The sequence below is a fragment of the Nematolebias whitei genome, chromosome 14, assembly GCF_014905685.2.
Source record: "Nematolebias whitei isolate Nwh7 chromosome 14, NemWhi1, whole genome shotgun sequence".
Lineage (NCBI taxonomy): Eukaryota > Metazoa > Chordata > Actinopteri > Cyprinodontiformes > Rivulidae > Nematolebias > Nematolebias whitei.
Window position 1 is genome coordinate 15471119 of NC_056511.1, and position 14707 is coordinate 15485825.

The 14707-nt window shown below is 41.1% G+C and overlaps 1 protein-coding gene across 1 annotated transcript; it reads right to left on the reverse strand.

Moving 5' to 3' along the window:
- Positions 1–213: 213 nt before the first annotated feature.
- On the reverse strand, positions 214–13590 carry LOC119419943 (sodium/hydrogen exchanger 6). The gene is made up of 16 exons (XM_037687313.1): positions 13216–13590; positions 11357–11556; positions 10969–11046; positions 10689–10765; positions 10452–10564; positions 10129–10234; positions 8819–8960; positions 8581–8686; positions 8032–8120; positions 5818–5931; positions 4062–4173; positions 3341–3494; positions 3224–3254; positions 3016–3104; positions 2401–2506; positions 214–699 (listed from the first exon to the last, which is right to left on the reverse strand). The coding sequence occupies exons 1-16, from the start codon at positions 13493–13495 to the stop codon at positions 379–381; spliced, it is 2118 nt and encodes a 705-aa protein (XP_037543241.1). The 5' UTR covers positions 13496–13590; the 3' UTR covers positions 214–378.
- Positions 13591–14707: the final 1117 nt, after the last annotated feature.

The window sequence follows — 14707 nt, forward strand, 5'->3', positions numbered from 1 at the left end:
GGGGGAAACGCTGAACTGCACCATGTTTAGCGGCTGCTTCACAGATTAGGGTTTGGAGGCATCGAGCCTCAGTAGTATGAATGAAAAAGCTCACAACAGCCACACATTTAGCTTCTGTAACAGTAGCTGACTGAACTCTTTTTAACTGAAATACTTTAGATTTTAAAGTACCCAAACTTAGTGTAGAGAAACATTCAACTGGGATGAGACTGTAAAAGTTGAAACAGTTAAAAGTGGAGGTCCAGTCAACACCAAATCATTACAATAATCATTCCATAAAAGTAATTTGACACCCGACTTCAAAACTAAAGTATTTTCTTACAGGGACAATTTTTGGAAGCAGAAACAACAAACCATATCTGGATGGTGCAACCTTTCCTACAGTCTGTGCCTGTGGGGTTCAGAGCGAGGTGGAGAGGGTGGAGGTGGGAGCGTGACAGTAGTGGGGGGTTCCACGGGGTCGTCCATAGGCAGGACCAGGCGCGTGCCGCGGATCGCCACGTCGTGCTCCGTCAGGGTGAGCTCGTGTCCCAGAGTGTCGTTGAACGAGCCACCCCTGGCGCTGGTCGCGGTGAAGCGTTTGGGGTCGACGGTGCGAGAGCCGGACGCGTCTGTGCTGACGGTGACGTCGGCGTACATGGAGCTCACGTTGGCGTCGTTCAGAATGAAGTCGGTATCGTCATGTAGCTGCTCTTCATTCTGGTGAGGGCAAAAGGACGGGAGAATAACTGCAACTTCAAAGAAAATACAATTCATCTGGAAACAACAAAACGATCTTCATACGTAGGCCTGAAGTGATTCAAATGCAAGTGGACAGCTCTGACTGAGCGTCTTCACACCTAGCAGTAACATTCCTACCACAAAGCAGTTTTGTGATCTGAATACAATGATTAGTGAATTCACAAAGGATGAAGATTTGAACCCATAACCACAGCAAAATGGTGTGCTGATAGCAATCAGCTGTTTTCTGCGCAGCTTCCTGTGACCGCTGCGTTTAATCAGCTGAATACAAGGCAACGCTGCTCAGACTGATGTTCTGTGAGTGACAGCATATGAAAGCTTAAGGTGACCACAGCAGGTCCAGTCAGCTCTATAAACAACCAGATCAGACGTTAAACTACAGAGAAACTCACCATGCAGGGTGGTAATTTACTCTGATAAAGAGAACCCACATAAAACAGACGTGTCTACTGAGAAGGATTCTGATAAACTGTTATGACACAATTAAACCTGCATCTACAGAATCTTCCTAAGGTTTTAATTACCTTTAATCAGATGGAAACTCGATCAGACATTTTCTTTACCTCACAATGTCCAGCTACTTGTGTGGGGTCACATAATCAGTAGGAGGTTCTGCATTGAGGCTCAGGACAGACTGTGTTCAAACTACCAAACATGTGGTTAAAAAAACAACAACACTACAGCACCTCCAAAGTATGACTAAAGACGTCAAGTTCAGTCAAAGTAGGAAACCAAATAAAAAAATTAAAAAAAAAGTCATCTAAAATAATCTCTTTAACATGGTCAAATAAAGCTTGTTTCATTACTAAACACCTATCAATATCTGTAAGCACCCGTGTCAAATTCATCTTTATCAGAGTTAGGCCTGTCACGATAAACAATAAATCAATTAATCGCATGATAAATGAAAATTAAAACCTCGTTTTCATTTATCGGCTTTATCGTTTCTTTGTGTCTCTCTCTTTCTACTGAAGACACTGGATGACAAAAGGTTCAACTCCGGTGTTCTTCACTGACCCCTCCCCTTTCTCTCTTTTCTGTTTTCTTTAAAATCCATTTTAACCGTCCAAAATCGCGTTTTGGATCGTTAAAAGCAGCTAAGCTGAGAAGCTAAGCTACGAGCTAAGCTAACAGGCCGACCTCAAGAAAAAGCCTCAGTTTTGTTGAAGCTCCAAAACTCACGGTTGAAACCCGTGCCTTCGTGTAAAACGTTGTTTTTCTCTGCAAAAGCAAGCTGACAACTTGTTTACTGATTTTTTTTATTTATTTAAAGCTTTGTGTGAAAAATGCTATGCTAAACAGCTCAAATCACACCGAGCATCTGCCATTTTGAGAACCAAAGAAAAGAAAAGAGACAGCCCATGTCACGTCAAGAGGCCTCCCTCCCATTTTCCTGAGAGACACACTGCGTGCTCTCTCACTATCCATCCTTCAGTTCAAAAAGTCTTATACTGCCAACAAGTGGTCAAAAAGGGTACTACGTGCAAAATAAATTGACCAACATTTCATCTTAAATTTGATGATAATTACTAATTATTGTCAAAATTCAAACAATATTATAGTTTATCGCAATAATTTCTGAGACAATTAATTGCCCAGCAAAATTTGTTATCGTGACAGACCTAATCAGAGTCAATAAATTATGCTTTATGTCCAGACCTCATATGCCAGTGGACTGGTGAGACATCGTGCCAGAGGTCCACAACAAGCCGGCAGAGTAGCTGTGAGAGGAGGACCGCTGTGGGTCAGCAGGGGTTTCAGGTAGCTGGTCAAAGAGTTTCTGTCAAGGGCTTAACAATTAGAACAAACGTTCTTTTAGTTAAATACTCTGATTAATTAGATGTACATCCGTCTGTCCATCCATCCAGATTCAGCGCAACCTACTGGCTTCCTTAGATAAATCATTTTTATTAATTGACTTCTATAATGTATGTGAATGTTTCTGTTCAGTGCCCTGAGATAACTTCTGTTGTGACATGGCACTTTCTAAAAAACTGAATTGAATTGAATCCACTGGTCTTCTTTACCTGCCTTTCTGTTCAGGGGAGCTGGTGCCCATTTATCTAAAATACATTTTAGATCTGACTAGGAAGCCATTTTAGTGAGATTAACAAAATATTTAAAAGGCATCTCTGTAAGTAAAAAAAACACCAAAAAAAATGTTTTTAATCCATGCAACTGTATGTAGTCCTTGAAGGTTGTAAAGAGCGCCCCCTGGTGTTTCAAACTGAGCTCAGCACCTTCAGTTCAGTGGAGATAAAGTTCAAAGGATACTTGTGGTCAAAGTTGTACCAGATTCTGAAGGGCCAGGCGCTCTCCTGTTTGGTGCTTCTCCGCTGTGACCCGTCCAACACAGCAGAACTCTGCGAGGCAGAACACTGCAGTTTAGTTACCAAGTTTGTTATGTTGTTTAATTTATTATAGATTAACAATGTGAAAAGGATCAAATAAAAAGGGGATTTAAGTTGTGCTAATCACTTACAAAGTTTTCTTGATCAGAGTCCACACCCACTCTGGGGGATAAAAAATGTCACCTTTATGTAATGAATTATAAACAAACAAACAGGATAAATGCATAAAAACAGATGCCAAGTCTTACGGTATGCTCATGAAAGACAGCATGGGCGTGGTGCCACCTCCACAGATCCACACGGTGAAGAAAACAATCAGGAGGGTGGTTGAAAACATCATTTGACGGGCGTAAGTAGCTGTGTCCCGGATAGAAAGGGCGAAGGTCATCGCCCCTCGCAGACCTGAAGGAAACGGGAGATAATGAGTCTGTACACGTGTTCACTGCATCACTCCTGTTGTGGCGACAGAAACAAGCTAACAAAGTCATATTTTAAAGAGTTGCATCCAAACCAACAACAAACGGTGGTTGTTTGGTTGTAAATGTGTGCCCACAGTGTGAAATCTGTGTTTCTTCCTCGCTGGCTCGCAGAATGCAATAAACAACAGAAAGGCTTTCAAGTAGTTTTAACACATTTAGGTTAGTTGTGAGTACTTGCAGGTGGTGAACAGCAGGCTGTGAGTTTCTAGTCAAAATCAAAGGTTTGCACACGTCTGAGGTTTCTGTTTCGACAGTAAACGCTGGGTGATGTAGGCACTGCTACACTGCTAAACCCGATTCTCACAGGTGTTGTTAGCCGAAAAGATCATTCTGCAACTTATCTAAGTAATTTCTTCTTTTTACTACATGTTAGGATCTATTCAGTACTTCAAGTATTTTTAAAAAGGCAAAGGGTAACTGAATGACTCGTGGTATGTTCAATTTAGATCCGATCCAGAAAAACTAAGCTTCTCACTTTTACTATACTCACCTGCAAACATCATGACGTGCTGAAAGTTTGATCCAATCTTGTTTCGGCGACCCAGGTTGAGGAGGAAGGACAGGGGGTAGATGTTTGCAGCCCTGCCGAGAAACACCGCCACCTACGCAACACAACGGGGTCAAGGACACAACCTGCCGATGCAATGAGACAGAAAAAGCTAGTGGGGGTTTGGAAACTCCATCTCAGGTTTGACTAACGTGTCTTTCAAATGTGCTCTAGAGTTTTATGCGTTTGCCCTGATGACTTCAGTTAGACAGTTATTAGATAGCTGATCATTACTACGAGCTCAGTTTTAGCATTTTTTTTTAAATTTCATTTCTAAAAAATGTCTCAAGACTCCAGTCATCATTCCCTGACACCAACTGAAACTTAGTCACACTTTCATAACCTTACTGAGATGGAGTTTTGTTTGGGATGCTAATGAAAGCTATCTAAGAGGCTTCATAATGTCCAAAACTCTGCTGTCTGAGTTCTTCCCCTGGTCCACACATCTGGTCTCCAATTAGGCCACAAATAAATGACAACAATCTTCTCTACAAATCGTTCTGTAGCTTTCACAAAAATGTTAAATCGTGTCATCTGGACAGATTCTTTTTTGGAAGAAACGTTTCGTCTTTAATTCGAAACGCTTCATCAGTTTGAGGCCTGCCACCAAGAACTGTCTTATAAATAGCACCTCACTGATGTTTCAAGGCAGCCTGCTGTGGAATTACCAGGAACTGGTTTTACACATGCACAAATGGGACCATTCGTCCCAATCAAATGTTTTAGGCCTGATGGACAACTTGCTGCTCACAGAAACAGCCTGAAGACACAACCGGTTCTTACAACCTTTATTCTGAACCATTTTGGCCAGGTTCTCTTCAGGCTGTTTCTGTGAGCAGCAAGTTGTCCATCAAGCCTAAAACATTTGATTGTTTTGGACGGATGGTCCCCTTTGTGCACGTGTAAAGCCAGTTTCTGGTAATTCTACAGCAGGCTGCCTTGAAAGATCAGTGAGGTGCTATTTATACGACAGTTCTTGGTGGCAGGCCTCAAACTGATGAAGTCTTTTGGATGAAAGACGAAACGTTTCTTCCAAACAATAATCTGTCCAGGTGACATGATTTAGCATTTTTGTGATTTATGTACCTGGATGTTTGTTCTGTAGCTTTTCTCCTCTGACCTCCCTCACCCTTACATTCTGTCCGGGGACTCAAAGTCTTTTGATGGTGGACTTCTCTTCATTCATCACACCAAAATGCTAATTTTCTTTGTAAGAGTTTTCAAAGTTGCAGCTCAACCCTCTGGAATCAATCTTCTCTACATTCAACAGTACCGGCACATATTCAAATACTTCCTAATGTTACTTATTTCACCAAAGCATTCAATCTGATCTGGTTTCTTTTTCCTCCTCAGCGTCTGAAGGGATTTTTTTTCCATATTTTATTATTTGATTTTATTCAGATAATTTATTTAAAACTTCCTTTGCTTTCATGAAAAGCATTATATGTACTTATAAACTGAAATAATCATTGTCAGCTGCAGTATTTGTAAGAGGACATGAGAATAGTTGATGAATACTAATACTAAAGCTTGCCAAATGATACAAAACAGGTGAAGAGACCAATAATTCCAAGTTTGACTGGAAAACTATTAACAAGCCTCAACAGGCTGTAAGGGCTTATTTAGATCAAAGTTTTATCCCACAAATCAAAATCGCCAGAAAAGCCTGGGTTTGTTTGTGTGGTGCACAGAAGGATACAAAGGCGCCAATGATGAACAGCGGGTTGAAGACATGTGACTGGAAGGAGAAGAGAGTCAGACCCATGTAGGAGAAGATGAAGTTCTCTGCCAGGAAGTTCAGCAGCTCAAACAACTGTTGGATAAAAGACAAGAAACCAGTCAACAAAGACGTCTTAGATAAAAGTCAGCGTGCTTTTTCTCCAAGAAAATGATTTTCTAGTTGTAGTGTGCACTCCTCAGTCACCAAATTAGTCATTTTCAATAAATTGTCAAGTTTTCTGCAAATACTGCAAACCAAAAACAAACTGATAAAGTTGATCTGCTTTTGTTCTTTAAAGTCTCATTATGTCCATTTGCATGAGCAGCACTCCATTTACTCAAACTAACATTCAAACCCCGACAAAGAGCACATTTCTCTACAATCTACTTGTGTAAAAAGCTCCAGTTAATGATTTAATTCTTTAAGCAGAATCTTTTCTTGTAGAAAACGTGTGGCAAAAGTATTTTTTTACATTTCAGATTACACTTAAACCAACAGAAACAGAGCTGTAATAACCTCCTGCACATCTGCGATCACTAGATGTTTTTTTTAACCTATCTGCACTTTTTTTTGATAGTGTTTCAGAAGATTAACAATATCAATGACATATGGTGCGTTTGTTGAAATGTAGTCTTTGGTTCTTCAGCTCTCAAGAGATAAAAGGCGTAGTAATCTTATCAATTTGAAGAATTCTCCAGAGCATGACAAAACGGAACACCCACATCCTCTGTTGAGTATTTGCTTTAAAGACACTTAATTTCACAGTCTTCTTAACGCCTCTATATCAGTTTATTAGTGACTTTATAAAGTAGATTCTTACAGTATTAATATAAAGTAGTCCCTCGCTATTTCGCGGTTCGACTTTTGCGGATTTGCTCTTTCAAGGTTGTTCAAAGTAAGATTGTACACGAGAAAATTAAAAAATAATAATAATAATTGTATGACACACAATTGTCAACTTTAATATTACTCATGTAATGGGGACAGTACAGGATACAGTGAAAAGTTAACAAAAAAATACTTAGACAGGCACCGCCATTTTGTAGTTTTCGCTCACTAAGCCTATACTGTAACACTCAAATGGACTACATTTCCTAGAAGCCAACAGTGCCCCGTTGATTTCTGCTGAAATACATAGAGGGAAAGTTTTGATCTGATCCAAAAAAGTTTCTTATTCATATAGTGACTTTGGCACCCAGCGGATGCAGAGAGCTGCACGGAACAGACTGGGAACCAGACCAAAACTGAACCTTCAGACTCATCGGTCAATCCGAGTGCGGCCCGGAGGTCCGGCGTTCTCTCCGGAGCCCACCGGGACTTCCCCCATCCAGATTTGGACTCTATCGTGCTAGCCATCCGAAGGTCCAGCTCCCTCCAACAGCGTTTTGGTGCACAAGGGCTGCAGAGAGCCGACCGTCTGCCGAACCGGAGCCGAGTTGGACCGGAACTGCGCTGCTAATCTACCAGCTAGTGAGTAAAGTTTAGTGTCTACATATACGTATGTTGTTAAAATGACGCAGGTTTAAGAGTTTAGATCATTGTTGAGTGTGGGAAGGGTTTCTAAAACCTTAAAATACATGAAAATACTAAAATAAATAGAACGTCCATACTTCGCGGATTTTCACTTATTGCCGGGGGTTCTGGAATGTAACCCCCAGCGATAAACGAGGGACTACTGTAACTCATAACAGTATTTGGATACTGTTATGAGCAAACGGTAACATGCAGCGTTGGGGAGTAAAGATGTGTAAACAGGTAGAAACATCCTTCCATCCATTATCTTTTACCCGCTTCTTCCATTTTGGGTCACGGGGGTCGCCAGTGCCCATGTCCAGCAATCACTGTGCGAGGGGCGGGGTACACCCTGGACGGGTCGCAAGTCCATCACAGGGACACATAGAGACAAACGAGACAAACAACCATTCACTCTCTCACTCACACCTAGGGACAATTTAGAGTTACCAATCAGCCTAACATGCATGTTTTTGGTCTGTGGGAGGAAACCGGAGTACCCGGAGAAAACCCACGCATGCACGGAGAGAACATGCAAACTCCACCCAGAAAGGCCCTCGGACCGGGATTTGAACCAGGGACCTGCTTGCTGAGAGGCAGCAGCTCTACCAGGTGCGCCACCGTGCTGCCTCAGGTAGAAACAGTGAGATCCAAAACAAACCAGATGTGACTGTATCTCACCTGCTTGGTCCTGTCTTGGGATTCAGGAGACAGATTGTTGTAGGTGTAATGAGCCTGAGTGATCCCACAGAACAGCACCGCTACCACACCTGAAAAACCACACAGTCAACTCATCCATAACAAAACATGTTAGCTCCTAACGGCAGGAGCAGACGGTGAGAGTATGATAAAAGCTGCAATGATCTGCTTTATTAATCCAGTATCATCTGTCCATTAGCCACATTGCTACATGGTTGTTTTTCACATTTATACAAGGATAAAGCGTGTGATGCTTTCTTATCAATATGACAAATGTGGTTTCAGAAGCAAGTGGAGCAAAGACTTTACAGAAAAACAACGTTTAGCTGAATATTTTGCCCTCACTCTGTGATAAACCAGTTTATCTTGAGTCTTAAGCTGCCGTGTAAAACTTCAGCTAAAACTACGTGGGTGTTTCAAGGAAATCCTTGTAAACATTTCCATGTACAACAAATCAAACGACTGAAGTGGTGACACAAATTTCAACTCTCTGCTGTTGAAGCTGCTTGCATATCCTGGCTGTCGATGTACCCGTGAAGCCGCAGGCCTCGGCCAGCAGAAAAGTGCTCCAGGACATCAGGAAAAAGAGCGCCGTCTCCAGCAGCGGGAAGTCCCTCAGCTTGGTGAACTTGGTGACGTGAGGACAGCTTAAAGCTAAGGAACAAAACAGGAGGTGCCACTAGCAAGTTAACAAATGTATGGATTTATAAAGACAACTATGGAAAAGCTTCGGGCCACAGTGGTTAAATATTGTCATGTAAAAGGATATGAAAGAGGTCAAGACTCCAGTAACCACTCCCAGAGCAAAAGATCCACTGAAGACGCCCAGAAAGACGCCGAAGGACTTCAGCACGGCCATGGCCTCGAAGCTGTGGCTGTTGTCCCCTGCAGGCTGATACGCCACAATGGAGCTGAAGGGCAAGTAGGGTACACAATAACATTTACAAAGAAAACAGACTTTTACTGAGAACACAGGAAGAGAAAGTGATGTCATGCTCGTGTTAAGTTAGAAACAGATTATCAGGCAACCAATCATACCTGAAGCAACTGATATACTGGGAGTTGGAAATATAGTGAATAAAAAGGGATAAGGTGCATGCTGAAGTCCCACCTCTCAACCACACTAGGTTAGGCTGATTTTTTTTTCTTTTTTTGCATACATAAATTGCAAAAAACTAATAAATGTATAATTTTCTGATCGTAGGTGCAGTCTATAAAATATAAAAGAAGAAAAAAAGGGATATGGCTGCAAAAGGGAGTACAGTAGAGAATGATCCTACAGGTGATTCAGGGCTACATTCTAAAGAAAAGATCTGCATTACATTAACAAATGGGGACTAACACTTTAGCACAAGCAAATCCACGCTGTCCAGCCAAAGCCGCCCACCCACCGAGGAGTAAATGTCTGGTTTTCTCTCAGCTGCTCCTCAGCCTCCTCAGACAAGGCCGAGTGAACAGCTCCAGCCCCGTGCTTACTCTGCTTTTCAAAGCGGAGGAGAACGCTACATACGTACGTACAGACAGGTGGTGAACGACACGGACGGATGGAGAAAGGCAAGCAGTGAAATGACAGGGATTGGTGTTAGTGTGGTTCGTTTCCATGTGCAGTGAACAACACAAAAAGACGACTTGCTTACAGTCGGCTCATTAGAAGGCACGGAAGTACAACATAAATAGTTCTTGTCCTGTGTTAAATTTAACTTGGAATTGCAGAATAAATAAAACAAAATGCAGAATTTCTAATGCTTCTTACAGGTAAAAAAAAAAGTTATATTTTACTATATCTTAACTGTAAAATATAAGAAGAAAAAAAAGATCTAATTTGCACAGAAAAACATCACACAAGCTGCTTGAGCTTCTTGAAATGATATAAGTTTACATTTTCCACAATATAACAGCTGTATCAAATCGTCATGGCTATCACACACAAGAGAACGGTTTGCATTGTTCATCTTTTTAAATAAGTGCCCTTTCAAGAACATTAAAACTTTGATTCCTTTAAAAAATACTTTCTTTGCTTTGAGAAAATGGAGGTGGCAGACGTGTGTTTCTGCAGGGTGGAGTGTGTTAAATGCTTACGAGGATAGGACGATGGCCACAGCATCGTTCAGAACACTCTCCCCAAACAGCAGCGCATACAGGTCCACGTCTACTTTTAGCTCATTGAAGATAGCCAGTACTGTCACTGAGAAAAATCAAAAGACAAAAATACCTCTAAGTGAGAGGAGGTGTGACTAAAACAGGACGAGTAAGAAGAAAATCTTTAAGCACAAAGTTCAACACTTTTTTAATGCATGCAAAATGTGACCTTGGTACGTGTAATTTAAAAAAAGTATTAAAGTAAATCAGATTCTTCCCATTAATATTGTACCATATTTTTCAGACTATAGGGCACTTCCTACCTGGGTCTGTTGCTGAGACGATGGCCCCGAAAAAGAGGCAGTCAGTAAAGTAAAAATCGCCTCCAAGCTGCCCCACGACTTTCATGAAGGACACAAAGCCATACATGATGAGCCTATGGTAGAAGGATGTAAAAAGAAATTTGTCTCGGTCTACTCTAACAAGTCACCAAAAGCACTATAAGAAAAATGACAAATTCCAGCTTTTATGTTAGAAGTAAAAAAAAAAGATGGACTTACCCTATAACAAAGCAGGATATAACTGTTCCCATGAAAGCATAGGTCAAGATGGAGCCAATGTTTCTAAAAAAGTGCCTCTGAGAAAATGGAAGACAATAAATCTAAGTTTATAATCTAAAATATAAAAATCCTAAATCGCAACATTAAAATTACAATAAAAGTATCCAAAGCTTTCATTGTCAAATAATCCTGTTTTACACACTTTACCCACTAAAAGATGGCAGAATAAATCTATGAAAATGTAATCCAGTAATTTCCCAAATCCTTTAAAACATCTTACCCTTTTTAAGCTGTAACCTGCGTGGAAGATTATGGGAGGCAGCAAAATGTTGAAAAACACTTCAGGGTCGAAGGTCACCTGACAACAAGAGGAAAGTTATGTTTTACATTTATTTGGGTTTATTCTGAATGTTTTCAACTTGTCTCCTTCCTACGTTTTTTTAGAAATTTATATATACCTTTTTAAAGTTTTCTCTTTGTGTATGCAATGTAGCAAACGTACCCAGATCGTAAAATTTGTTTTACTACATAACCTAAGAGAAATAAAGTTACTTCTACGTAACTTACTCTCTTGCCTCAAAGCTCTGAACAACTGATCAGTTTGTATCTTGGTAGAACAACTAAAAACCACCACATGCTACAAGCAGCCCTCCCGCTCATCTCCTTGCCTTTCGCAGCATCTCAACGTCCTCCATTTGATGACCTTTGCTCCGGCTGACTTCCCCCTTCAAAGTGTACTCGTAGAATCGCCCGCTGACGTTGACCAGCAAAGTGGCAGGACTGGCGTTGACGGCGCAGCTGAGGATCAGGTCGTTCATGCTTTGGGGAACGTGGATGCCAAACCGCAGGATCACACCCACCAGCAGGCCTTTGGGAACAGAAACCAAAACAAAAAATGAGAAGAAATGGCGACTCAACAGTTAGAGTATTCAACAGATAACAGTTTATCACCGTATTTACCCATATTTGAACATACTGTAACATGAACAGGTGAAACAGCTGTAGTTGCATATGTTATAAACAAAAATGCATGTAATTAAAAAATTCAACATATTTTATATGGTTTAATTCTCTTATTATTCTGATGGCTTGAATAAAGTAAGAAACTAAATCTAAGCTGATTTTACATCATACTGGTTGATTAATGTATCCTTAAATGAAAAATTTGCAAGCAAAACTTGTGAACAACTGCCGACAACGACGTGTTCGATTGATTTCCTACAAAAACAAATGAAGTGACTGAAAATAGGTCCACAATGGTGACACACACGAAAGAGCAAATTAGGATAAAAAAGCCTGACAATTTTGATATTTTAGTATGTAATCACATTCAAGTTTGCTAACTGGAGTTTCCAAAAGCAGAATGGGAAGAAGATCTTTGTGGAACCAACTTCCAGTTTCTGTCCATGAGGCTGACACATTGTCCAGTTTTAAGACTGGGCTTAAGACTTTCCTTTTTGATAAATCCTATAATTAGAGTTGACTTGTTATACTGCCTTAAACTTAGATTACTGGAGGACAAATTGGCTTAATTTCCTTAAACGAGTTGTTAAAACTGATTAGTTTTCATTTGAACCTATTTCTATCTTAACGTGATTCTTGACCTGCCATTGTGTATCTGGTCCTACCAAACCCAGCCGGTCGAAGCAGATGGTCACTTGTCCTGAGCCTGGTTCTGCTAAAGGTTTCTTCCTCGTGTAGGAGTTTTTCATTTCCACTGTCGCCTTCATGCTTGCTCAAGATGAGAGTTCTGTAATGGAGTTCAATTCAAAGCAGTCTGGTCCTCAGATAAATAGTGTTAAATTATTATTTTTATGAATGTTTTTGTTAACTTATTATATTATATATTAATGTTTCTGTTCGGTGCCCTGGGGTAACTTCTGTTGTGACTTGGTGCTATTATATAAATAAACTGAATTGAATTGAGTAAAGCAAGTGTAGAAAAGAACTTTGTTTACATTGATTGCATACCTGCATTTCAGAATTGCATATCAATATGGAATTCAACTGGAGCAAACTATTTCAAACTGCAGCATTTGGTATAGTTCAGGCTAGCATTTGTATGTGTAACTCCACATTTTGTATTAAGTACTTAGTTAAAAAAAAAACACACACACATTCTTAACCAACATATGCCACAGTTTATAGGCTCAGATTGACTGGTGTGCTTCATAACTTTACCTATTAACCCAAACACTAAACAAGATTAACCCCTTGCACTTTCTGTTAATGAACAACTTGGAACAATTAATATCTATAAAAACCTGGCATCCTGTTTTTATACACTACAGCATGACCCAACACCAGTCTGTTGTGGTACAACAAATGAGTAAATATCTCACATTACTCAAAATGACAGCCCAATTGTTTACCATTTTTTAAAACAAAACACACGTATATATAAAATTACACGTCTTGAAGGTGGTCCACGTGCCCTTGCACGCGAGAAGAAAGTGTTTAACCGGCTTAAGGAGCTAGCTGCTGTGCGGCTAACGCTAAGCTAACACCGTTAGCTCGCTGTTCTTACCGTAGATCATGGCGAGCCCCGTTTCGTGGAGGAACCTGAACCGCCGGTGCTTGAAGAGCCATATCGTGAGAATGGTGAGCGTTAGAAGCATTATGAATAGGAGCAGATAAGCGCTGTCCTGTCGGTGGCTTTCCTCAGCCATCCTCTCGGTGACGTTATCCAGCCCATTGCTGTCGCCGTCACCGAGGCTGCCGACGAGCAGGACCGACAGCAGAAACGGCACCAGAAGGAGCCCCTTTGACGGTTTGACGCCTTGAAAGCGCCTTAAGTTTAATTCCATGATGGTTTTGTGTGACAGAGTTACATTTGCGGTATCGGTTCGGCAAAGAGATCCTCTCGTAGAACGTAAACGACGACTCCTTCCGCAGCCGTTACCAAAACACTGACACTTCCGGTTTTTCAAAATAAAAGACGCTTTCAAGGTGAGGAGGAACTGCAACCAACAGCGACCCACAGAGGTGCTGCAGAGAGGGAAGCACTCCATACTTCTCTCTTAGGTCTGAAACTTTAACAGTAGTAAGTCCATCCATCCAGCCATCCATTTTCTTTACCCGTTTATTCCATTTTGGGTCACGGGGGTCGCTGGGGCCCATGTCCAGCAATCACTGTGCGAGAGGCGGGGGACACCCAGGTCTCCAGTCCATCACAGGACCACATAGAGACAAATGAGACAAACAACCATTCACTCTCTCACTCACACCTAGAGACAATTGAGACAAACAACCATTCACTCTCTCACTCACACCTAGAGACAATTGAGTCACCAATCAACCTAACATGCATGTTTTTGGTCTGTGGTCTGTATTTTTTGTCACATTTTTTGGATGATTGTTTCCTCTGGTATTGGATGCTGTGCAGCTGGAAGGATTTTTACTGAAACTTTTTTAGTTTTGGACATTTGTTATGATGCGTAACCATGGCAACAAGGCAGTTTCTACAACCAACAGCAGCTGATTAACATCTCAAAAGCTCAAGTAATATCTCAACTACAGCCCTAAATTTCAAATGAGTTGAAAAGGATGTTCTGTGGACGCATTTTCATCTACCTGCCAGCTGTGCTTGAGTGCCTGACCACTGAGATCCTGGAACTAGCAGGAAACACGGCTCATGACAGCGGAAGGACAGGATCGTCCATCAGCACCTACAGTTGGCTGTCCGCAGCGATGAGGAGCTCAACAAGCTGCTGGGAGGAGTGGCCATTGCCTTGGGAGGATTTCTGCCCAACATTCAGGTGATCCTGAAGCCCAGGAGGCCAACCAAGTGCAAGTAAACGGATCAACATCTGTGGCCAGTTTTTTCAGATCTGCTATAAGACGGACCATCACAAGAGATCCTTCCTGCCCACAACCATCAACATCTAGAACAACTCTTTTATGAAACAAGGAAAATGAGCTACAACAACATTTAATTTCCCTCTGGGATTAATAAAGTATTTTTGAATTTGAATTGAATTGAATTACCGCAGTTGTCTAATATGGTTTTTAAACTCATC